Source organism: Rhinatrema bivittatum, chromosome 2, assembly GCF_901001135.1.
Source record: "Rhinatrema bivittatum chromosome 2, aRhiBiv1.1, whole genome shotgun sequence".
NCBI lineage: Eukaryota > Metazoa > Chordata > Amphibia > Gymnophiona > Rhinatrematidae > Rhinatrema > Rhinatrema bivittatum.
The window spans coordinates 761,117,142-761,143,539 of NC_042616.1; the positions used below are offsets into that span (position 1 = coordinate 761,117,142).

Below are 26,398 nucleotides of genomic sequence, written 5' to 3' on the forward strand. Positions count from 1 at the left end.
TGCTTGGAGGTGCCTCCGATGTGAGAATTTTGATGTCGTACATACATTTCTTTCGTGTGCCAGCCCCAGAGCACTTTAGATTAAAACTGCACTGCATTTATTTTGCTTGAATGTCAGATAATGATGAGCGGGACTCCTGGCCCTAAGGCTCCTTGGTTTTTTGTTTTTTTTTTTAAGAAGGGATCAAGAGGGATTAGGGGTCCAAAAGAAACGATATTATACATATGATGGAAATGTTAAGAAGTGTTAAGCAGGCATTTAACGAGGATCAGGAAACTGATTTGCTCTATTAGTATACAACATTCAAAATAACCCCATTCGGAGCATGAAGTTGTGCACTTTTACTGCCAAGGTATGGTCTAATCTGTGCTTGAAGCACTGAGCAATGATTCACGAGCAGCTCCTGGGACACACGTTTAAAGACGTCTCTCTGCCGTGAACTCTGTGTGACCTCCAGCACTTTATATCCCTGGGAGCCGTGCGAAAATACAGCGTCTGCGTTCCATCTCTTTACTTCTGAACAACAAATTACACCCACACCGAAAATGAAGTTCCACATCATTTACTACACCTAAGAGGTGGTCATATATATATATATTTTTTTTTTTTAATAGAAGTTTTTCCTGTTTGCCACAGAGTAGGAATTCTAGCAACCCTGTTGGTCCTGGTGAGATCCAGTTTCTTTGCAGCTTATGGTACCAATGGGCCGATATCAGAATCGTGCAAAGAGCTTCCAAGACCACGAAGTTGAGTTCTTCAGACCTTCCCTTCTGAAGACCTGACCTTTGCAGGCTTGCGAGCTTACGGATAATATAACAGGAGAAACTGTTTGGGTTCCAGTGCCTAAAACCAGGACACTCTACAGGGAAAGAGCCGAAATGTGCCCTCAAATTATGAGCCTATGTAGGGGAGTTTCCCAGCCTGAGTGATTTCCTCTGTCAGCGTTACACAAATTGGTATCATTACAGGCACAAAGCCAGAGCATTTTAATTAACTCCCGCTTTTGTGATGCGTGGTGTCGTCATATTGTAAAAATCCTTCTGCCAGCTAGAGGCAATTCCAGGGATAAAGGGAGGAGACGGGAAGAGGAAGTGAGAAAGCAGTGGGGGGGGGGGGGGGGGGGGGAGAAAAAAAGATTAGAGTGAAAACGTGAGGAGGAAGAGGCAGAAGGGATGTGGAGGAATGGGGAGCGACAGGGAAACTGACTGATCTGGACCAGAGGAGAAAGAGAAAAATCGAAGAGCACAAGTTGGAGTAAGAATAACTCTTTTTTTTTTTTAGTATTTTTCCCTTCAGCTTCTGGTCCTTCCTAAAACTTTCCTCTTAGTCTAACAAAGGAAATTACAGTGTGCCCCTCGTGATCATCTCTTCAGATAGGGTCCTAATGCACTGGTGTCTGTCTTCTAGCATTCTCTGAGGGCAATTTGGACACCCCCGTGCGGGGATCTTGGGGTGCCAGCAAGCACATTTTAACAGGGGAACTCCTCGCAGCGCACCCCTCCTGAAAACACAGCCAGCATCTGTACCCGCATTCTCTGCACCTACATGCAAGCAATACACTCGGGGAAAGTACGCACAGAGGTTTCAAAATGAAATCTTCCTGCCCTTTTTATCATGCAGCTAAAAACATTCATGGTGGGTGGGGGGATGTAGGCTGCAGTAATCAAACCTTGTTTTTACGTGGGTACACAGGCACTTACCTGCTTAAAATCCTTTTGCTTATTGCTGCCTGTAAACGTTAGTAGATTCTTCTTTCCTGAAGACTATTCCTCCAGAGGGCAAAAACAATTCCATTTTCCATGTATACATCACAAACTATTGAAATATGTAGAAAGCTCATGCCAAACATTGTAGATTTTATTTATGCTAAGACCCACTCTTGCACATTATGCCCCTCTTGTATCTGTGAGCACTCGAACATTGCAATAGTAACGATTTAATGCAGAACCGACAAAGATGACCTGCTCGACCTAGGGGTTTTCGGAACATTTGTACTGAGGTTCTTGGCGGCACAGCACAGACTCTGCATTTGGCAAAATGTGCTGTGTCCCCGAGACAGAAAGCAGGAAAGCGGAGAAGGAGGCTTAACAGAGCAGAAATTTTGGTTTTTGCGGGGGTTTTTTCTTTAATTTTCAGCACTCCCTGTGCAGATGGATGTGTCTTTCAATAATTTTGGAAGCAGTGCTTTGTACTTTGAGGAAAGCCATATGTGCTGCAGGGATCAGTCTCTCGTGCCGGCTATGGCGGGGGTGGGTTGGAAAAACAGGATTGTTTCTGATCTCACAAATTGTGGATATTTCCTGACAGGCTGGGGCTCCCACTCCAAAATCGCATTATAATCCTGCTTCCTCAGTCGCAGTACCTACTCCCATTCCCCGATGTATAAATACCAGGAAATTTAGGTAAACAGTAAGAACTTTCTAATTGTACAGCGTAGTTGTACACTGGAATAAGATGGAATTGTCACCAATGGAGGTTTGCTAGGAGCGGGTTAGACAACCACCTGTCAAGAGTTGGTTTGGCTCCAATGGATTTTACCAAAGGCAAGGTGATGGACTAGATGACCTTATAGGGACCGTTATCAGCCCTGTTATTCTAGGTTTATTCTCTATTAATAATGAGGAGGATTTTTTATTTTTATTTAGGCATTTTTATATACCGAAACATATTGTATACACTTCATGTCGGTTTACAGTTCAATGGACAGTCTTTAACGACATATCCTAAAACCATTCAATAAAATAAAAATAAAATAACCCTATAAATAGTAAAAACATATACAATTACACTATACTCATTTTAAAAAATAACAAAATACATAAAATTATTTCAACATCAAACTAACAAAATAGGGTTAAAATACATTCTTTAAACTAATTACACAGGGGGAGTCCTTTTACATGAGTATTTCATATGGAAGCGTCTTAAAAAAAAATCTAAATATCTCACAGCTGGCTGCATACTTAAGTTAGCTGAAATTTCCTGTGTTAAAAGTATTTTTGAGAGAAGCTCTAAAGAAAGGTAACTAGGAGGATTAACAAAGGCAGGGCAGGGTTCACAGGGTTATCCTTTGCTTTACCTTCAAAGGCGGCTGACATGATGGAGCCTTCAGCCGCTGTCTCTCCGCCTACTTAATGCAGGGTAATTATAGTATTCTTACTTTCTCCTGTGTCGGTGAGCTTTTGTTTTATTTTGCTGCTTAAAATTTCTAGTTGAAACTAGTTGGGGGCAAGATGGCAGCCTGCAGCTAGATGGGCATTTCGTTGAGCCAAACGATCCATTTTTGTTTTTCTTCTTTTCCCGAAAAGCAATTTCCTTACCCTGTGCTACAGGGAAGAAAAAAGGAGAATGCACGTATACCCCTCAGCACCCAATGATCCTCCTCTCTAGGGACTATGGAAAACTATCTCCTCTGAGCATCAGGGAGAATTTGTTTCTTTATTAAAACTTTATGTATCACTTGATGCTCAGGGCCCTAGGTGATTTACAAGAAACCTACCTACCCAGTAAGACACAAATCACAACAGGGTGAGAGAAAATGGTTAAAAACCACATGAATAATCATGAACAGACAAGCCAAGAAACTAAGAAGCAATATCTACCTTGAACCATTTATAAGATCTGCGAGTGGGCCTTGCCCCAAGGAGCAGCCATTGCAGGTGGCGTCAGGCTGGAGCGAGATGGCACACCAAGGCCTTCTCTGACTTTATCCCCTTGGATAACAGTGTTCAGTTTGGGCAGGGCTGCTGCTGCAGAGCCAACATGGGTTTGCAGAGTGGACCCAAATCTTCAGTGCTGTAGAGCAAAGATAGAAGTGTTGAGGAGATTTTGTCAGCAAAGGAGACATGACATTTGATATACCGCTATGCCAATCACATCATAGCACTTCACAGTTTATATCTGATACATTGATTAATACAAATATCAACTAAAAATCATCCATACTTATATAAAATACACACATCAAACCACACACCTCAGAACATCAGGGCACCCATCCATCCTTAATAACAATCATCTCCATCTAAACCCACACTCTTAAGCATCAGTTTAAAACTCAATTTTTAAGTATGAAACAGTCTGACACTAGAATGAGGCATATGCTTGAGCAGGAAGATAATTAAGACATAATTTATTAAATTTCTTATAGTTTTGTCCCAAACTGAGCATCTAAAGGACGTGCATTCCATAATAGATGTGCCTGATAGGCAGATGTAGACCGTCTTGGCTCAGATGGCAAGAGAACTCTTAAGTCCTGCTGTGCAAACCAAAGCACTCTGATCAATTTATAAAGTATCAAGAAATCTTAAGTGTAGAGGTAATCCTCTCTACAGAGATTTAAAAGTTAAACATAGTATCTTAAATTTACTTCTGATCAGGAGCCAGTGCCGTTCCATCAATAATGGGATTGCATTAGCAAACTTAAGACATATTGGAACACCACTGTGGCAGCTGCAGTTTTTAATAATTGCAGCCTTTTTAGCAAGATTACAGATAAACCTGCATATAAACTGTTGCAGTAATCTAAGCGTGAGCCAAAGTTATAAAATCTAGCTTTAATTTCCAGATATGATGGACCCTTGGTCTGACCCAGCATGGCAATTTCTTATGTTCTTATAACTGCTATTAATCAAGTTTACTTAGGGAATAGCCACTGCTATTAATTGCATCAGTAGCATGGGATCTTCTTAGTGTTTGGGTACTTGCCAGGTTCTTGTGGCCTGGTTTGGCCTCTGTTGGAAACAGGATGCTGGGCTTGATGGACCCTTGGTCTGACCCAACATGGCAATTTCTTATATATTCCCAAAATCTCGTGGAGTGTCACAGCTGACATTTGATTTAATATAACCTACTATCTAATTTCATACCTACAATAGTAAGAACCTGTCACAAAGGAAATGTGATCCCATGCATTAGAGGACTGGGTTTAAGAAGTCTACGTTTATTACTCATCCAGATGGCTTCTGATTCGAGAGGATTAGTTTATAATTTGGGTGTCTAGCCATTCTGAGATTTTGTTCAGACACATATTGAAAATCTGAGTTAAAACAGGCTAAAACCTAAACTGCACTGCATATAAAAAAAAACAAAACAGCTATAGTTTTTGTTTTTGAATATGACAATTTGAGTTTTCTCATGTTTCACATGAAAGAGAGAATGTTCTTAAATTAAAGTAGTCTTCCAGATTGGGGCTTTTATTTTTTTTTTTTAGCATATTATGTTATCAGGGTATTCATTTTTTTTTTTTATACTCAATCAACTCTTGAATGTTTGTTAGACAAGTCGGTCTAGATTTTGACATCCCATATGTCCTTTTAGATGTCTTGGGTGATGTTGAACTCTGCATATTTATTTATTTGATTTATATTCCGCCTTTCAGACTCTTCAAAGTAGCTTTGATCTTCCTGCACGTCTGGTTGTCAGGTCTAAAGTCTGATTCTTTCTTTTTATTTCATTTGCTTTGAAGACTTTCTGTCCCTCCTAAGGGAACAGCGTGTGATAGTTGTATATGCTTTTCTTTTTAATATTTAGTCTGTGTGTTGCTACTCTCTTGCAAGCTGCATTATGTTTGAAACATAATTAAAATGTCTTTACTTCAAGAAAAAAAATCCTAGTTGATAGTATAGGGTGTTTTTTTGTTTTTGGGGGATTCTGAAGCTCAGAAGAAGCCTCAGGCTCTTAATTCTTACAGCAGGGGCTTGGTCCAAGGTACACCGTACATTTTTAGTAGGGCGTCTTAACTGACCCTCTACACGCCTTTATAGCCCGCACAAATCCAGCCCGAGATTTAGCCACAAAGTAGCCATATTGTGTTTTCAACATCGATTTATGTGGCTAAAAGCGATGGTGTGCAGGGCAAGTATACAGGTGTACGTGTTTCAAACTTCAAGGGGCAATTTCTGAAATCCCTGGGTTTTCCTTTGAGACAATCCCTCCCTGCTGTTATCTGCAGAGAGCCCCAGCAATTTTCAAAAGCCCATTTTGGTTTTTATTTGGGTAAAATCTTTTGAAAATTGATCTCCCCCGTCCCTCCTAACCAAATTACACCCTGTGTGGAGCGCCTCGTTTTGCTACAGTTAAAAAGTTTGCACATTGTGAAAGTAGGGGCTTACTTTTTAGCTGATTGAAAATAGACTTTGGCAGATTCGGCCACTCTACCTGCTAAATCCCCGTTCTTTTTTTTTTTACCCGCGTAATTAAGTAGACGTCTGAATATCCACCCCTTTATGTTCATCTTTACTATTATACCCCCTTTTTTTCTCCTTAGCCACCTTCTGTTCTCTCTTCCTCAGATGGTACAATCTGTCTATTCATGCCCATCACCTGCTGCAGGGATGGTGTGAATATTCTTATTCATGTGGCTTTCATTTTTTTTTTTTTTATGGTACTATAAAAAAAAAAAATATCAGTTACAAAAGAAAGTCTGTGGAGATTTAAACCAATTCCTGTAGAGCCACCAGGCAAATAAGATGTCAAACTGCTGACAGGTTTCATTTTAGCTGTCTAGTATTTTGAGAAACTGGCTCAGCCTGCTAAAATAAATGGGGAGAAGGGGAACTGCTGGGCATGGTCAACTTACTATCACTTATAAGTGAGGGTGACGGTTTTTACAAATGGCCACCAGGCCAAGCAGTATGAAACATAGGTCTAAAAATCTATGTACAAGGGTCTATTTTTTTTTATTTTGCACAATATTTAGATTTTCATAAAGAGGCTTTGTTCTTGCCCTTTTTAAGCTGTCAGATTTGTTTGCTATATTGACTGTTACTTAATGTCTTAGCGCTACTATGAACACACACTCTGGATTAACCCTGTGGATCCTGCCAAGCACTGCCCAGGCTTGTCTGTACCTTTGCACATGCCCTTACACTAGTATCCTCTCACTCACCAAATGGGTTCCGGATTGTCTTTGGACAAGTATCCCACCCGCAGGCTATTTCCTGGTGGTTTCTAGGGACACAGAGCCCCCCATATAACCCAGTTCCAAGAAATGCACCTACAGACCAAATGTAGAAAATACTAGGGTCATAGTCCAGTACAGAGCTAACAAATTGAGTTTATTTAATAAAATAAAAAAAGCAGGAGCAGTGAACAGAAAAAAGATTGAATTTGCAAATGGTAACAAGTAAAATAAGGATTCAATCAGTAAATGCTATCTAGACAGTGTTTTATTTTTCACACTGCCTGGGCAAGTCAGGAAAGGACTGTCCATGTGAGCTGGAACAGGGCCTTAGCACAGACCTGTTCTCTCTATTCCCAGCCAAGATTGGAGAGTTCTAGCAACTTCAGGGCTAGGTATCTGTGGGCTGTGAATGCAGGACCAATCCCACAAACTACTAGCTCAAAGTACTAGCAATAGCTTTCCAGCCAGTGTCTCTGCAGGTTATTACAATCTTACAGCTGCCTAAGCCTCACTCTGAGCTGAGCAGGCATCCCAAGCCTAAGTAGAACAACTAGAGAGTTGTAATGGTCAAAATGCTACCTGTGGGCCAGCTCAAAGGCAATGAGCTTTCTCAGAAGAAAACGCAACTCTTCAGGCAAACAAGGACTGTTTTTTTGCCACAGCGAAATACAAGAGAGGAGAGGAAGGAAGAGGTTCTAGGATAAGGACCAGCTGTAATGAATGTGGAGTGAAAGTTCTGGCTTCAGAAGTGTGTTTTTCCTCCACCTGCTTGATTTGCTCTATGGTTCCTCAAAAAAAAAACCCAAAAAACCCCAAGCATCCTGCATGTGAATACCGGCACCTTTCTTTCTTTCTTCCAGAAAGAGAGCACTGTGCATTGTTTTTATCTTCTTTTCCGACGGGAAAAAGCTTATGTGCGAATCTGTGTCTTGTGTCTTTTGTATTCTTTGCATGCTGGATTTTCAGTGCGTGTTTGGGGGAGGGTCGAAGGGAATCCTGACAGGTGTGTGCAGACTTGTACACGAGCCTTCCGGAAGATCGGCTGTATTAGCTCTGCATGGAACTTCTTGATGAATAATGTCCTGGCAAATTCCAGCTGTCAGTCCAAATAATTAGTCAACAGAAGATAAGGTGGGATTATGTTTTCCCATGCTAGGGCATGTCAAGTTTGATCATTTGGAGTAGAGAGGTGCAGAAATGCACAGAAGAGTACTGCATATTTTGTAACTTATTTTTTTGGGGAGGATTTGGATTTAAGTACTTTTTTTTTTTTTTTCCCTCCAAGCCCAAACTCAAAGTGCATTGCATTCAGGTTCAGTAGGTATTTTCTTACTTCAGCGGGCTTGCAGTCTATACTTTGTCCCATTGCTGTCTTAGTCCGTGGCCTGTACAAACCCCCCACACCTGCTAGATTGGTCCTAATGTGTCTTTTATAGACACTTTAGACCAATTGGCGTTGGAGAAACCAAATGTCAAGCCCTGAGCTGGGCAGAGTCCAAGGCTTTGATGGGTTTGTTGGATTCTCTTATTGCCCACTTTCCTGATTTTGCAGCTAAGGACCAAAGTCACTTTACTGCTTGTTGAGTCAGACAGAGAACCATACTGACCTCTTCTAAGAGTTGCGTTTATGGCAGGAAGCTGGAGGGTATGTCGTCTTCTTCTTCTGTACGGCTCTGTGCAGCAGCAGTCCCTGCCCCAGTGAATTCCAAACATGACATTTTTTTGTTTTTCAAGAGGGAAGAGGTTCAGTAGTTTCCTCCTCATGATTTTGGCTTCCAGCTCTAGCACCATGAATCTTTGTATACGGATACCAGGGGCCTTACCCTACTTTTTAACCCTCTTCTCCTCCTCCCTAGCCTGGTCATCCTTTTGTTGGGGGCCATAGAGCATGACTTCCACTAGAACCTTGCGTCTGGCCAGTAGACGTTTCTATTGAGAAATGGTCATGACTCCTTGAACCCTGCCCCATTCCCTCTGGACTGTGAACCTCCTTTAACCCTGGCTGACTAGAATTAACATGTAAACCCAGATCTCTTGCATAGTGCGGTACTGCCACTGGGTCATTGGCCCAGCCCAAGAATGAGAGACCTGAGGTGGCTTCTGAGCCCAGGTGTTCCGTGCCGAAGCCTACAGCAGTGTTGCACAAGTGTGTCATGGCACACTGGTGTGTCTTCAGACACGATCAGGTGTGCCACGGAAAAGTCACCACTGCCTGCTGCTCAGATCCAGGCTAGCACCTGGGCTCTGCTCTCAGCACTTCGCAGCAGCAAGGCAGACCAGCGGTGATCCTATCTACAGCAGGAGCCCCGGAGCGTGGGAATTATGAGCAGCTTGCAGAGAACAAATAACTGGGGCGCGCGCACACTACAGACAGGACCTCCTCATCTTCCTCATCCTTCTAGCCGCTGTCTTATCCCCAGGTTGAATGAGATGGGGAGAGTGTTGGGAGGAGCAGCAGCAGTGAAGGAGCTCTGGCAGTCGCATGCAGCAGCCGAGGTAACGGAGTTAGCCAGCTGCCCTCAGCACACTGGACTCTCCTGCACCATCGTGATTGCTTTAAGTATGTTTTCACCTCCTCTCTCCCTTGTTTTAAAATTTGGATGAGACATGGGGCTTTCGGTGCTCTCCTGTTTCTTCTTTTGGCCATATGAGACCTCTCCATGTCCACACTGCCGGCTCAGTGGAGGCTGCTGTGCCACGCACCATTTTTCTTGATGTAGGTGTGACTCGAGTGGAAAGAGGTTGGGGAAACAGTGGCCTGCAGCATGCATTGTGTGTTTTTCACATGGGTTGATCCACAACGCTCTATTGTTTGTTGTTGTATTAGGCTTGCATGTGTATTTAAGTCGCTGTGAAAATTTTTTTTTTTTATTTTTTATTTTTTTTTTTTTTGCTATCTTTGGGAGAAGGAGGGAAGAAGGTGGCGGTGTAAGATTTGGCAAAAACAATCCTCCAGCATTGTTTGTCGTCATAATGCTGAGAGAATGCTAGCCAGTACCGCAGCTTGCTAATCAGTGAAAGGCAAACGAATCAATCATGTGCAATACAGGGATGGGCTCGTCTGCATCCACATGTTTTGATGCTTGGTATCTTTGTTGCCCTGGCAATGCCTTGCGGTGTGGAGCCTGAGCTCAGGCTCATGCTGTGTCGTGTATCCTGGGCACTGCCGTGGAAAAGATCCTCCTTAATCTGTCAGTCTTGGGGGTGGGGCTAGCTCTCTTGGCTAGTTCCTATCCATTTTATGGCACTCTCAGATAAAAAATGATACTTAGTTTAGCATTAGCAACGTAAATTGTTGCTTAACTAGTGTGAAATGAATTTAGATGATGAGCGGTGTCTATAATGATTATGGAAGAATGCTTAAGTAATTTTGAAAAAAAAATGTAAATTAATCTTTCATGGTTTTAATTCTTTACAATGAAAAGTTGCAATTGATCCATAACCTGCGGGGTTTAGTGTTTTCGTGTAATGTGTCATCGAGATGCAGCGTAATTATGGTGGTCATATCGTCCCCCCGTCAAGCTGAGCCAGTTCTGGCTTTGCCCCATTCCATGCAGGTTTGTCTGTTACTGGTGTAATCCCTTCAGAGTCTGGTTTATTGCTCCCGTGTTCCCACCCTTCCTTTTCTCAGTGGGAGGTTGCTGTTTTCTCTCTGCCTCAAAAGCAGTTATAATTTAGGAAAACAGACTGGAGCCTTAACCAAGTTGCACAAGCAACTGAGGGCTTAATTTGCAGCTTACCCACCAGGAGGCTGAGAGTGACTTTGTCGGTAACTGTGTGGGCTGTTGCAGAAACCTGTTAATAAATCCAGGAGGAGGCCAAGTTTTGGCATGCTTGGGACAGATATGGAGGGCACCGGTAAGGAAAGGGTTGAGAAATCTGTTAACACATTGGGAAGGAGGGGAGCTGGTATTGGTTTAAATAGGCACGTTGCCCAAAATGGTAGCGAACCAAAGAAGAAAACTGGGCAGACTGGATGGGCCAATTGGGCATCCAGTAGGTTACTTTGACCTAATCAAGAGTGAGGTATTTCACCAGCAATTCAGGAGCCAGAGGAAAAAATTCAGAAAAGTTAGTTTGCTGCTTCACTTTCTAGTGGAGAGTGAGAGATCTAAGTACTACAGAGGGGGGAAGGAAGAGGGTGATTGACTGAAAGGCTAATGAGATGGAAGGGGATGAAAGTGGAAGAGGGGAATGAAGAGAGCAGAAGGGTGTGGATGTGTGCGTTTTCCCTCTACCTGTCCTATAATCTCAGGGTGACTGAAAATCTAAAGCTCATAGGTATGGAGAGGGGGATATTGTTACTCTTATTAGTTTTAATTATTGGGTGTTTGCTGTTTAGAAATATTTAATTGATTTATGTTTCGCAATATTGTTAGCATAGTTTACTAATGATTGCTTTTATACGTCTTGATTTTGTTGTTTGAGGAATGGTGATGTTTCAGTTTTTGCATTATTGCACTGAATATGAGTCTGGCTTTTAGTGTTTACAGTTTAGATTTTTGTCGGTACCTTTCTAGTTATCCTTTGTGCCCTTTTATACTGATTTGATGAGGGTCTGTCTTGTCTGTGTGTGTGTTCTGCTAGTCCGGAATACACCTTGTAGTTGTTGGGTTGAAGGTTTTGCTGATTTTGGTAGAGGCTGGGATCCATGATAGTGTAGGAGCACCTCTGGGGGAGGGAGCCTGAATAAATGTGAATGCAACAGCCAGCTATTTTGTTAAAATTTTAGTGAGAAATCTGGCAACTTTCTTACATTTTAGAATAACTCTCTTGGGCTCTCAACTTGCTACTGAACAAGAAATGTTAACAGCCCCCTCCCATGGGCGGCTTCCAGGGCTGACATTAGGTGCCACCCATTCAACAGGGGAAAGAAGTAGCTGGACAGAGGGACCGGAGCCCACGAACAAGCTCAGCTGTAGTCGAGCCAGGAACGGGAGGAGGCTGGAGCCATGGGCAGGGTGAGGGCAGTGGCACCGAATAAACGAAGCAGGCACAAACTATGGGCCGGAACGTACAGAGGTTGGATTATGCAGTCTCTGCATGAGCTTTCCCCCCTCGGGACATGTCCCCTTTTTTTTGTGGAGGTGGAATAATCAAAAAGCTTTTTAATATGGGTTTACCTGCGTAAAATGCTTGGCTTATTGTCCCCATGGTGGCAATGAAACCTTCTGCCCTGATGCATTAATGATCAAAGCACAATTACAGGTGTAGTTCAGCTCTTGATTATTGCTGTGGATACAAAGTATCAGCATAATATTTGTGCCTGTTTGTTTGGTTTTTGTGTGTGTGTGTGATGGCAAAACAACACCTGTATGTGTGACAATACATTTTCCTCCCCTGATCTATGCCTCCCACCAATGCAGGCAAAAGTACAAAAATTGAAAACATGCAAGAGTTTGCCCATTGTTGAGGGTGGGCAGTTTTTAAAAAGCTGAGTGACCGAGTAAAAAGTGTTTGTTTTAGCTGTGGAGATTTGCTTTCAAAATTATCCTCTTTGGCTGCAAATGGGGAATTTTATAGAACGAGGGAGATATTGGATTTTGTGATATCCTGAGGGCTGCACCTAAATCCTTTACCCCAGCTGTCCTTGGATAGAATTACAGAGGCCTTGGCGGAGAAAGCTTCCCTCCATCGGTAAGGAAGACAGGGGCCCGTAAGAAGAGGTTACCAGGGCGCTGTGAGCCCCCCTGTACCCACCACCCCTCACAAAGTCTCTATAAAGCACCCCAAGAGGGGCTACACTGGGTTTATAGTCTTGCAGAACTGTATAATAATGAACGTTGGTTGGTACAGAGCATTATAAACGAATAAATAAGCCCCACCCATGACCGACCTGTGACTTGGAAACAGCACAGGCTCGTGCTCAGCCAGAGAACCAGGTTTTAGTTCCTGAACTGGCTTTTGATCCATGAATCAGACAAGGCCCTTGCATCATCTTCGGAGGAAGGGTTTGGAGAGCAGGGCTGATTTAAGACTGTGGCACCCATAGGCACTGATTTTAGAAGCACCCAGTTACCTGTTTTATATGTACAGTATACATGTAAATGATCATTTATTACAAATTTAGAACTCAGCCTTAGTCCTCTCCATTCTGCCTCGGGCCCCTTCCTGGATTCTCTCCCTCCTACCCTCCCCTCCATTCAACCCCCATATACCCCTTTCCTCTTCATCTCCAGTTCATCCCATACCTCTCAGCTCGTTCGGCTAGTCCCAAGGCCAGCGGAGATCTCCAGACAATGGCAGCAGTAGGAAGGGTGAGGCCTGCAGAAGCCCTATTGCTTGCAGGAAGCCCATGCAGGATGAGTGGGTGAGGCTGCTGTAAGGCCTATGGGAGTATTAAGTCCCTGACAAACCGTACTTATTTACTTCCTGTTGCTGCCACTGCCTGAAGATTTCCCTCACTTGCAAATCAAGCCTGGGGTCATGCCATTGTGGTCTCGGGCCAGCTCATGGAGAGGGTGGAGCTTATTTAGCATCTTCAAAACATGGTACCATAGACCGTTTCTTATGTTTAGGCATAAATCTGGGCCTGTCAGGGAGGTAGTTGTATGCACACTAATTTCCTGGTTGGGCTGCTACAGTGTGTATGTACAGTCCATACAGAATAAAGTGGAAGTCCACTTGAATATGTAGAAATAAAGGTCAGCAAACAAGCTGTAGGTGACACCTTTTTAGTGGATTAATACATTTGTGGCTAGTTTTGAGGGCTGTAATACAGTCTGATAATGCGAAGGCCTGCCTTTGATCTCTTGATGTCAGCCAGGAAGTGCGTTACTTATCTTTGCCCATCCAAAAGGAGCATAAACACAAGACAGGTGTGCTGGGCCTGCAGTGTGAACCTGGGCAAGAAACCCAACTGGGAAGATTTAAGAGAAATGGGAGAATAAGGAAGACTCTGAGTCATGGTCAGGATAAAGGGCTCTGTTTTGACTTGCAATGTACTGTTTGCTGCATAAAGTGCTTCTGGTGTAGCATGTGGTGACCCGTCCCCTCTGCAAAGTGTACAGAGCATTTTAAAGCTTAAACTGGTTAAGCTAGCTTTTCTACCTTGCTAGGTCACCAAGGAGGGTGACTTTTTTTTTTTTTTTTTTTTTTATTCTTTTTCCCCCACCACATTTTTGTTTAAACAGAAGAATAGAATTCCATTATTGAAAGGGACACATTCAGAGATTATTCAGCAAGGTGACTGCTTCAGCCTCCTAGTATCAGGCCAGGAATGGTGGGGAGATGTTCTGGGTCTCGTAAATGTTCAGACCAAGATTTGGCATCTAAAAATCACCTTCCCTTGACAACACCTGTGTACCTTTCTTTATCTGCAGTTAGAGGCACTATTCCCAGGGCTGTATTTAGGTCGAGGAAATAAGGCGCAATTTTAGCTCTTTAAAAAAAAAAAAAAATCAGGCACAAACATCACTCCGGTGCTCAGTTCCTGCACCAAGTTTCGCTGTGAAAATATGCATGGATTTTCTCTGTAGGTTTTATCCTAATGTGGACAGTTTCAACATTTCCCTTTAATACCATTTTCTATTTGCTTTTCCCTTCTTTCCCATCTCATGACTATGAATTTACATACAGGCCAATTACGGAAAAGTGCATTTAGTTAAGCGCACTGTTTAACCCGGGTTTGACGCACATCCACAATCCCTTATACAATAAGGGGTTTAGCGCGTCCATAGCGCGCTAATAGCGCTCATCACATGCAAATGCATGTTGATTAGGCTATTAGTCATTCACCTCAGATACTGTAAAAAAAAAAAAAAAAAGTGCACCTGCTCTGCACATTTCTGAGCAGCGTGAAAAAGTGTACAGAAAAGCAGAACCTTCTGCGACTTAATATCACGACGATATTAAGTTGGAGGAACCAAAGCTTAAAAAAACAAAGTGTGTCGTGAGTCAGGTTAGGAAAACGGACGCTCAGTTTTACGAGCATCTGTTTTCCTAACCCTTGGCTGTGCACAGATGATCGTAAAACTGAGCGTCCGTTTTCCTAACCCGCTGACAGCCACCTCTCCTGGGCCAAGCCGGCGTTAGGAGTGCGCAATTGTCCCTAGCGCCTCCTTTTATTTACAAGCTTTATTGTGTGCCCAGGCGAGGTGGCTGTGTGTGTGTGTGCATTGCAAGAGCGGCCGCTGAAAATGTGCATGATTTTTTAGCACATCCATACTGTATCGGCCTGAAAGGAAGAGAGAGAGAGAGCGTGTGTCGAGAAATGGTTGTGCTTTTCAGTACTGATATTTGAATTCACTCTAACAGTACAGAGGGGAGGGAACATGTCTTAATTTAGAGAGTCAGTACTGCGCCATTCAGAGAATGTCATAGCATATAAACCTTAGAAAATAGAAAGTTGCAATTTCTAAAGAGCTCTAACTGAACAGTAGAAGCCTGCTAGCTGTGCAGTTTCATTTTTCATTTGAAAGAAAGATCTCAAATTATCAAAGATAGTGGGGGGGAGTCTTGGTTGGTTGTTTTTTGTTTTTTTTAGTTTTAAGGTCTAGTTCTTCAGTTATGATTGTTTTAATAGAGGGCACCACCGGCAATAGTCCTTTCTCTGATCTCACTGGATGTCTTTGGGTCCAGGCTCAAGTGCTAGGGAATTGTGGAAATTGTCTACTAAACGATTTTGTACCAAGATGTCTTGCTGAAAAGGACAGGAAGCACTAACCCTGAGACAAAGGCTCTCCTGCCTATTAGCTCTGTTCTAAAAAGCTTTGTTCTATTGCTGCAAGTGCCATCTGTGGAAGGGGTCTGAGTGGTCTTGAAAGCTCAGGGCCTACGTTCTCTCTTTTGCTGGCCTAACAGAAGGTCTCCCACCCTACAAAACGCTGTCTTTCGCCAGAACTGATAGAGCTATTAGCGCTCTGCTTGCTTTGCTATGGTGCTTGCTCCACGTTTAAAAAGTAAAGTTTGCAACCTAAGGGCTTTGTGCTATTTTTACATTTATCAATACATTGTTTTGATTTGTCACTTTTTTTTCTTGCAGCTTCACTTGGCTTTCCGGACAAGTTCACCGCAACTTTCTTACCAAGTTCACTGGCCATGCACTAGAGCTTTTTGAGGAAGAATTCCGTCTCCTCTACAACTCATCTAAGCCAGTGCTGGGCCTAACGTCTCCTGAACTGGGTGCGCCTGTCCTGCTGCGTGAGAACAGTACCACCCAGAGCATCCTCACGGACAGCAGCAGCCGGGAAACCATTAACACCACATCGGAGGCTCTCAGCATCTTGTCAGCTGACAGCGAGTCTCAAAATAACGAGCCTGACGACTCGCCGGTATACGACGTCCCCAGTCCCACCTCACCACTCCAAAGACTTAATCCTTTCCATGTCTACACCTCATTACTGTCCCCCAAATCCTCCAGCAACTTGCCGTCTACCTACTTCCAAAGGCGCCATGCTCTAGACTTGCCAACATCGCTGATTGCCAATGCTAACCTCTACAGATCTGCGAGATACAGGCCAGAAGATGGCTTGTCAAGGTTTACTACTAACTGGAGTTTCCTGAACAAACCAACAGTAATTTGATCTGTGGTTAACCACCTTCTTCTGTATTTCAATCAAATGTACAGTATTATTAATTATATGCCTATGTAACAACTCTAATGTAGGAAATATGAAAAAGCTAGGCCTATTGTTGCCACCTAAGCCACGTCCCCCTTCACAGATTGATTCAATCCTGGTTTTTTAAAATCCCATTCTAGGAATTTTCCTACTAATAAGCCAATCCTACAGTTGACAGAGTGCAATGGGATGGGGATTAGGGAAACTAGGACCATCTCAGACTGACTGAAGGTGGAAACATAGGGGCCAGTTTTGAAAAGGGCTTGGAAACCTTGGCCCTACAAGATACATTTTCTTTTGAATATTTGTTTTTAATAATTTAAATATCTATTTAATTTTTTAAACAGTTAATGTACAGAGGTCAGCAAGCCACACCATATTATAGCGCAATACTAAATCCACTCTGCATTATTTTATACAACTGAAACATGAACTCGCCCCTTCCTCTCCAAGTCCACCCTACCAACTGAAAACCTTTTGAATATTTTGAGGCTGATGGGGGGGCTATGTAAAGGTGCTCACTGATTTAAAAATGAAATCCATGGATGTACTTTGCCCCCATGGCTGAAAGTGCATGCAGTGTGAAACAGGACCGGTACGTTTAGCCATCTTGGGAAATTTACATAAGGGCCCAGCCCTTTGAAACTGACCTCATAATGTATTGTAAATGGGGTATGTGTATATATAAACAAGGTCACCTTTAGCCTTAATTTCAAGTCCAGTGGAGGATATTTCCATTTATACAGAGTTGAACCATTCTCCTCTAGAAGTTGCTTCCAGAAACGAGTTTTAGAGACTGTAATTCAGTATTCGATGGTGGAACGAACACATGTCTAACCCTCTTCATGCCATCACAGAGCTGTGAGTCGACCTTCATAAGAAAAGTGGCAAAGCAAATAAACTGGCACGCAAGGTTCGTTGTGCAAAAGTGACTGAAGTACTTGCTTTCCAGATACGAAATCTGCTCCGTGTTTTCACTCCAGGGCCACTAAAAGCCCTTAGCCACAGCACCAGCCCAGCTGCCGCATGGGATATCTTGCACCTAGAACTGTGGCCAGCATTCTCAAGCTATAGGTTACCATCAGACAAGCTCTCGGCTTTACCAAGATTTTCCTTTTTTTATGTGGGAAAATAACTTATAAATAACTTTTGCTTGCTTGGAGCTGGCCAGCAGAGACTGTTCTAGATAAAACATGTTGGTAGGCTCCCAGCCTGGTTAAATTAGGCCTAATGGGATCATTTTCAAGCCAGAGAGCAATGCTTTATCCGTATCTCCTGCCTGTCACTGCTTGCATGTATACAGAGTTCAGGGCAATATCCGACATTGTCCAGTCCGACGTGGAGGCAGTAAAACTCTTACGCAGAATAACTATACATTTTACATTCCTATGTGTTTTATGATGATAGGGATTTTTTTTTTCTGGTCTCTTTTTTTCATTTTATCTGTGCCATAGGCAACAGTTCTTCCTCCACTGCCCTTGGTGGAATAGTCCAGCTGCTTTTGTCACAGAGATGCTGTACAAAAAAATAAAAATGGTGAAGGTGTGCCTGCCAGTCCAGCTCTTTGGCTGCACACACTTGGTGCTTGTACTCATCTTGTTCTCATGCTAATTTTTTGACCTTCAGCAGAGATGATTGATGGTGGCTCAATTTTGACCTGAAATTTAGACATTGGAAATAATAAAATGTAAATAATTTTGTAAAGTTCACTGGTCATCCTGGAATTATTTTTTTTATGGTTAGGTACTTTATGTTATCACAGGAAGCACCCATTGGGAATAGCAAGCGCAAAAAAAAAAAAAAGAGATTCAACGAATTACCAGTCATAAGAATGCAGAAATAAGAGTAATAAAGTAACTGCACAAGAAGGACAATTTTCGATGGGATTTTCCTCAGCAGTTGCCTGGATAAAATTTCCTGGGCTGAAAGTTGCTTTTCCTTTAGTAGCCAAAAGCACGAGTAGTGCTTCATGTCTGTGTACTTTTACCCACAAGGAAAGGGGGTGGGCGAGGCTGGGATTTCATTTTGAAATTCCCACTTTTTCTATATTGTACCTGCTATAAAGCAAGTGCCGAACCTGAATTTTAAAAGGGAAACGCTCTGAAGAGTCTCCATTTAAAAATGAGCTTGCAGGTCTACAGATGCAAAGTAACCACAGACCTACAAACTTCGTAACCAGTTTCCAAAACTACCCCCATAGTTCATAGATTCTTTTCCTGGTCACAAAATTTGGGAGCAAAGTGCAAAAGTGCTATAAGTAAAAAAAAAAAAACAACCAAACACAAAGACCGTAGTCCCAAATATTTTATAAACTCCATAAAATAAGATATACTTTCAAAATGATCATGCAGAGCCTATGCTCCCTGGACAACGGTCAGAGCCCACGTTTTGGTATTACATGTTTATATCCAGATAATTTATAAGAAGAAATTAATGACCCGTATCAGCTATGCATTGTGGCTGTGAACTTCTTCTTTTAAGTTGTTCTCTCCATGCATTGACCTGCCAACTCTGCTGCAAAGTCAATTGTGGCACATCTTTAGTGGACGTTATCCGATATGGTGCGGTGTCCGTATCATGAGCCACGTAAAGAAGCATATCTTCACAGGAAAGGCGGTGGATGCGTGGCATGGCTTTCCAGTGGAGGTGCTGGGTATCAGCAGGGTATCAGAATCTGAGAGAGTCTGGGAGAAGCAGAGAGGATCCTTAGCACTGGGGTACAAGGCTGTGGAAACAGGGAAGGCTAAATGGTCTTTATCGCTCGTCATGTTCTGTGTTTTTATGTAACACAAAGAAACGTTCCATCATCAAACTCTCAGGGGTGTTTTGCCTCATCTACACAACCCTAAATCAGGAGCCAAAAGTTTCGGTTCTGTTTTGTGCCAAGTATTGTGGTTGCCATGACTTGAGTATGTAGAAATGAGGTGATACCTTTTTAATTGAACTAACTCAATACATCTGTGACGAGCTTTCAAGAGCGAAGCTCCCTTCATTAGGACAATGAAGAAAAAGCAGTTGAATTAAATTTCAGCAATCCAGAGTCAGCTAGGTTTGAGGTTGTGTGCATACACCAGTACAGCACGGTGAAAAGGTGGTGTTCATATTGATGACAGAGAGAATAAAAAGGGGGTGAGAAAACCAAGGTCCTTATGAAGTCCTTTTGTGTTTATTTCAAAGTGTTTGATTGGGTTTATTGTAAATATTTTGCTTTCTGTGTAGTTCTAAAATTCACTTTAAGTACACCGATTGTGTGGCTATTAAGGGAGTGATCTTCTGTTAAGAAATATTTGCCCAAGAAACAAAGCGGAAGTCAATCCAAGATGGCTAGTAGCAATGAACACGAAGAGATGGATAGTATACTATCTTCGGTGTGCAGCAGGCTCTATGCCCTGCCGCTGTCAAAGGAGTGTATACATAGTGGCGGTTTCACAACTACTACAATAATTGTTTCCAACCTATGACTAGTCCTCTCATACGCAACTGCAGTATATGAGACAATCATATTTTCAGTAATAGTGTGCTCGTGAATGTGCCAATTGATGTGGCTGACAAGCCCCTGAGGCAGCTCCTTGAAGAGCGAAACTCGGCCAGAGTCGGGCAAGATTCAATAAAGTCCTTTTTTACCGATCCAACTCTTCGTGTTCAAGAAATATTTGCCTACTGAGGTGAGTGGAAAATCCCTCAAATGGGACTTACCCGAGAGGCCTCTTGGCCTGGCTTTGCGTACCTCTGTCTATACCAATTTAAAAACTTTCAAGAAATATTTGTACCACTGAAAGAACAGAAGTAAGTAGCTTCCTTATTTTAATATCTGATCATGCATGCACAGATAGTACAGAGAAGCAGCTCTCACCCCAGATATGAGAGCTCTGAGTGACGCAATCATATTTCACACCTTATAAATGATCTTAAGACAGTGCTAACAAGCACTGGGCAAATCAGTGGTCAGCATGTCCTACTCTACATGAATATGTACGATATTTCATCAATATTCATTCATTCCCAAGAATATTATACCCAATTCTGTGTAACTAATACCTATGCATAAGCTTATGTTTTTTCTAAGAAATTACCATTACTTTTTGGTGTAGACAATTTTAACTGCCTCCATATATGGTTAGACTTTTGCTACCAAAGATTATATTAATATAAAATTCCTAGCATGCTGCAGCTACATCATTCTCAATACTTCTGCCTTAAGCTGTTACTAGCTAGGCCTAAAAAGCACAGGCTCAATCCTTATGATGGCAGTTAGCATAACCTAACTAAGGATTTCAAATCTGAAATCCAGAAATTCACCACAGTTCCCCTCCTTTTTATGCTGTTGTCATAAACCCAAATTAGACTAGTGGGGAATTTCTCCCTGCATGCACTGCAGCAGGTGTGGTTCAGGTAACCACTTAGCTCTATGATAACTCAACAGCAAAGATGTCACAGGAGAGACAGCAGAAGAGTGTCAACCACCATAATGGTACTAGAAGATACGTAGGAGACGTTCTTCCTGCAGAAAGACATAAGGCACAGTACAAGAGAACAGAACAGATAATATCATAACCAATCCAACAACAATCAAAAGTATGAAGTAAGCAAATTTCTTTCTCAGTTCTCCAATTTCCAGGTAATCGCAGTTTTCATCAACCTGCAAACCACCCATACTCAGTTCATGGGGCTGATTAGCTAAATCTGTCATGGTAAGGGCAGATTTTTTAATGTCCTCTTGTTTATCAATTCAAGTGCAGCAGGTAATATTAATCACTTGAAAAACACCGCCTTTGGTTAGCAATATGTCCAAGGCCATCCGATTATTCAGGACAACTGCAGAAAAGGAAGAAACTCCTTGCTGAAGGCCATTTATGGTTGTACTACTTTGGTTCATTATGTGTTTGATGACAGAAGAAAGGTTGAGGACAAATTTCTCAAGTTCAGCAACTCCTAAACTTGGAAGAAGGAAGCAAGCAAATTTATCTCAGCCACTCTGTCTCACCGGATGATGGTAACTTGTTTTCACTCTGTGATGGGGATGGATGTCATGATGGTGGGAAGAGGGATTATCGGTGAGCTGATACTGAACAGAGAAGTGGGCATCACATGGCCTAAGGTGTTGTCATGGTAGAATATAGTTTCTTAAAAGCTTCGCTCTCAAGTGCTGAAATACAAACCCTGGCACTGCTAAAGAACCATAAGGGTAGCAGGTCATTGCCCTCGCCCAGTCTGTTTCAAATCTCGGGTATCATTGACCATTTTGGCATAGGGATCATCCATATGGGTCCAGAGGCTGAGCAACATGGAGAGGGGTTGCAATGAAACAGTGGCCAATAGGGTACAGTTCTCAGATGAAGCAGAGGAGTTTGGCAAAAACAGATACATCTTGAGACCCCCCTGAGTGCAACTGTCGATAGGAGTCAGAGAGGACCAGTGACATAAGGGCCAAAAACTGGACTTTGGGGAAACCACATCCAACAGGTAGTATTTTTCTCTCATGTGCTAGGAAGAGAGACATTTCCATCCCAATGGGCATACAGGATATTAGGGCACAGTGGATAATCATCGGAGGTATTAATTGCAGAAGAAGGCAATGTGGAATTGTTAGGCCAAAGCTTGAAACACCACTCAGCTGGTTCAAGGACATCAGATAAAATAATAGGAATGAATGGGACTTTCTGGATAGGATTCTTCACTTGGCAAACAGCTAGTGGGTTGCAAAAGTCTCCTCAATCCAGCAGGGTGAGATTCACGGGGAGTTCTTTGAACACAGCAAAGTCAGTCACAGTAGCAGGTATACTGGTGCACAGCCAGCATTGGGAGAGGTTGTGACCAGAGCTGATAAAACTGAAACAACTTGACGGCCTGGTTGTTGTGACAGTACAGATGTAAGGCAGGAAATTCAGCAGTTAGGAAGCACAGGACCAAGAACACCGACAACATCATGATCAAGGATGAGCAAGGCAAGATAGCAAAGCAATCCCAAAGATCCCTCCATGGACCAGATGGGAGGACCTAGTCACTGTCAGAGGAATCCATGTGGTCGGGATGAGTAAAAGTGGTAATCGAATGATGATTCAGATGCAGATGATGCTTTAGCTTCCTGAAGTTCAGATGTTATTGCTGCATCTGATTCCAGGGGACACCTGGTTGTGTCAGGGCTCACATGAGGACTAGGAGAAGCATCAGCTTGGTAAGATTCTTGCAGGACTAAGCGGTCCTCAATATATTGATGATGGCTGCAGTGGCCTCACCAGGATCCAAAGGGGCCACTCTGATAGGATGACAGAAAACAATCTCTGCTTGGTCCACTAAGATCTGTGGTTCTGGCTCGTAAGACGTTTTGCAGTGGCTGGGGTGCACCCAATGATCAATTCCCTGCAACTTTAAGGCTGAGTAAATAACCAATAGCACTTGGTAAGGGCCTTTCCACTTAGGCTGTAAACAGTTTTTCTTTTCTGGAACACTTAATAATAAGCAAAGTCACCAGGTGGGACGTCGAAAAGAACTAGGTTAGAAGGACTCTGAAGTGCTGGATTAGTTGTGAAACAAAAGGCCTAATTAGTTCACCTTGAGCAAAGTCCATGGCAGCTGGGAGACTGGGCATGGAAGGCGCAGGCCTAGGGCAGCTCATGAGGATTTTATGGGGAGTAAGGCCATGTTTTCGGTTTGGCATATTCGTCATACTCACGAGGGCTAGTGGAGAGAAGAGGGCCACTTTAAAGAAGTCTCATATGCATTTTTGGTCAATTTATTCTTCAGGATTTAATTTAAATGTTCAGAGGAGTTTCATCCCTAACCCCTTTCACAGTTCTTGTATTACGTTTCCTGTAAAATGTGTACCCCTCTCACTTTGAATTGCCTCTGGGATTCCAAAGCACGGTATGACTTTAGTTAGCAGTTTCTTTACACATTCGTGGCATCATCTTTTGCTATAGGAAACACATTGGTCAGCCTACCAAGCATGCAGACAACATGCAGCATATATTTCCATTTCCTCACTTGTAGCATAACAATAAAATCCATCTGTAATTTAATACAAGGTCCCCAGGAGGTGTTCATGTGCGGTGATGTAACCCAAAGGCCCTTTTCTTGTATGATGGACTGTGCATGTACTATACTTAGTTTCTCTCTTTTTTTTTTTGTCACAATATCACTCCCCCACCCCCTTGCATGCATGGAGACTTGTAGGAGACAGGCAAGCAAGGGAAGGCAGGATGATGAAATCCAGAAATCCACCCCAGTGTCAATCTGTTTTGTCTCTGTAATAATAATAATTGTGCCCCAAATTATGGACACCGCACCAAGTCCTACTATCAGGACCCTGCAACTATACAACAATCTTTGAGTCCAAAAGTTCATCACATTTTATTGCATCTATTTTGCAGCGCTAATATGTCACTATCTCTACGTTAAATAGTTAAACTGTATATATAATATTTATTTATTACTATGTTAAACTATAATATTTATTTATTACTATGTTAAATTGACATACAGTTATATTGTTCCATCTGTTCTACGGTTCTATGTAAAGCCAGTTATATCGTTCCATCTGTTCTACGGTTCTATGTAAAGCCCCTCTCTCTGTTGGGCAGTTTATTGTTTTATGTAAACCGGAGTGATTTGTAGTCCTTACAAGAACTTCGGTATATAAAAATTATAAATAAATAAATAAATATGATGGTACATGCAGTCAATCTCATGCCTAGATGTCTCTGTACTATTTAAACTCAGTGTAATTGCACTGATCCTTCACTGAGCTGATGTCGGGAACATAGCTCTAAAACAGATCTAAATAACAAAATAAAAAATGGAAGCCTTTAACAGCATGCACCTCTGTGATGCTCTTAGGAAACATGTAGCCAGGATTTAGCTGCACATGCAAAAGCCTGACTCTTCCCTGCCGAGAATACGTTTTCAGAGCAGGCTCAATCGGACAAGTGGCGGTCCTCCATACTCTGGGATCGCAGCGGGTCTGATAGCCAGTCGGGAAGCACCTGGGATATCCCATCTCCCTCCTTGCAGTGAGGCAGGGGTGCAAGAAATGAAGATATCCTAAGCAAACCAAGAAAAGGTTAAAAAGAGTTCCACATTTTGTCTGTTAAACCATTCAGCTTCGCGTTTCATGCCACTACTGCCGCCTCCAAAGTGGTTCAGCACTCCAAGGCAACTGCTCCAAAAATCAGCAGTAAGAGGATAAAGATCTTCACCTAAGGCGAGTATGTGGAAAGAAATTTTTAGAGTCATAAGTTTTTAAGAGCACAGATTCTTCAGAACACGTTCCTGAAAGAGTGATGATTATGGTATGTGAGTAGCAAAGGTGAAATCCTTCTATCGACAAAAGAAGGCAACCTGTGCTTCCCAGAAGGTCTGGCTACTTTAAAGCTTGAAACACTGTAAAATGGAATGTAGAGTTATTAAAAGTCAAAACCTAGGACAGGCACTGAGATATAGGATCTTGGGATACTTTTTTTTTTTTTTTTCGAATGCCCTCACCTGCAGGAAAGTGGGGAAAAGACTTTTACACATCAGTTTGAAAGCAGCTAGGTAGGGTGCCCAGCCAGTTCTTAAAGGTGACTGGGAACCTCATCATTTTATTTATTTATTTATTGAAATATTTATAACCCACCTATATTACTACAAGTATGCTAGGCGAGTTCCAATCAACATAAACATTGTTTTAAAACATAAAACATAAAATACAGAATAAATATAGCAACAATTAGGGGTACATTTTTTTAAAAAGCGTGAGCGCGTACTTTTGTTCGCGCACCAGGTGCAAACAAAAGTACGCCAGATTTCAATAGATACATGAGTAGCCACGCGTATCTTTTAAAATCCAGGTCAGTGTGCGCAAGGGGGTGCACATTTGTGCACCTTGCGCGCACCGAGCCCTGCGCGCGCTGCCCGTTCCCTCCGAGGCTGTTCCGAAATTGGCGCGGCCTCGGAGGAAACTTTCCTTCTGCCTCCCCCCACCTTCCCCTCCCTTCCCCTATCTAACCCACTCCCCAGCCCTACCTAAATCCCCCTCCTAACCTTTATCCAGGAAGTTATGCCTGCCTCCGGGCAGTAGTAACTTGCACGCGCCGAATGTCTGCTGGCGCCACAGGCCGCTGTGGTGGGGCACTTGGCCACGCCCCCGGACCGCCGCCACGCCCCGAACACGCCCCGAGCCGACATCACGCCCCCTGGCCATGCCCCCGAACCGCCCCTTTTTGCAAGCCCAGGGACATACGCGCGTCCCGGGGCTTGCGCCCGCCGCCGAGCCTATGCAAAATAGGCTCGGCGCGTGCAGGGGCAGATTTCCTCAGGTTACGCACGTTAATATTTAAAATCTAAAAACTCTAAAATCAAGTCAAGCTTAATTAAATGTTTCCTCAAATTAAAACAAGCTTTAAGCTGTTTCCTAAATAATTTCACATCTTAAATAAACCTGATCTCAGGAGGAATCGCATTCCATAAAACAGAACCACTGACCGAAAGGGCGTGGGTACGAGCTTGCTTGAGGGTTGGGACTCTTAAGATTATTATTAGATGAACGTAGTGACCTACCTGGAATATAGGCCAAGAAAAGGTCACTTAAATAAGCTGGAGCAGACTTTCGAAAACAGTTGTAAACTATAGTAAGAACCTTAAATTTCAGTCACTGCTCCACAGGTAACCAGCGCATCTAGAACAGCAAAGGTGTTATATGCTTCCTGGAGGATGCAGCCAAGACCAGCCTGGCGGCTGAATTCTGCAGCAGTTGTAAGGCCCGGATCCAATATTTTGGAAAATCAATATATAAAGAATTACAGTAATCAATTGGTTTTTGTTTGGTTTTTTTTAAGGTGTAACGGTTTTTATTATTTTCATTCAAATAAAAACAGACAACTAGCCAGAGGTGAGTTGGTTCTGCGCCCACCCCAGGCATACGTTACAATCAAGGCAACTAACATCAACAGACCCC

General features: G+C 42.7%; 1 protein-coding gene across 1 annotated transcript in view; it reads left to right on the plus strand.

Annotated features, from left to right (window-relative positions):
• FAM83A (family with sequence similarity 83 member A) overlaps positions 1–18,173 on the plus strand; it is a 29,616-nt gene extending 11,443 nt beyond the window's left edge. Inside the window, exon 4 of the mRNA XM_029591968.1 lies at positions 15,888–18,173. Within this exon, the coding sequence (XP_029447828.1) occupies positions 15,888–16,428 (541 nt within the window). The 3' untranslated portion in view covers positions 16,429–18,173. The remainder of the gene's footprint in view (positions 1–15,887) is intronic.
• The last annotated feature ends 8,225 nt before the right edge of the window (positions 18,174–26,398 follow it).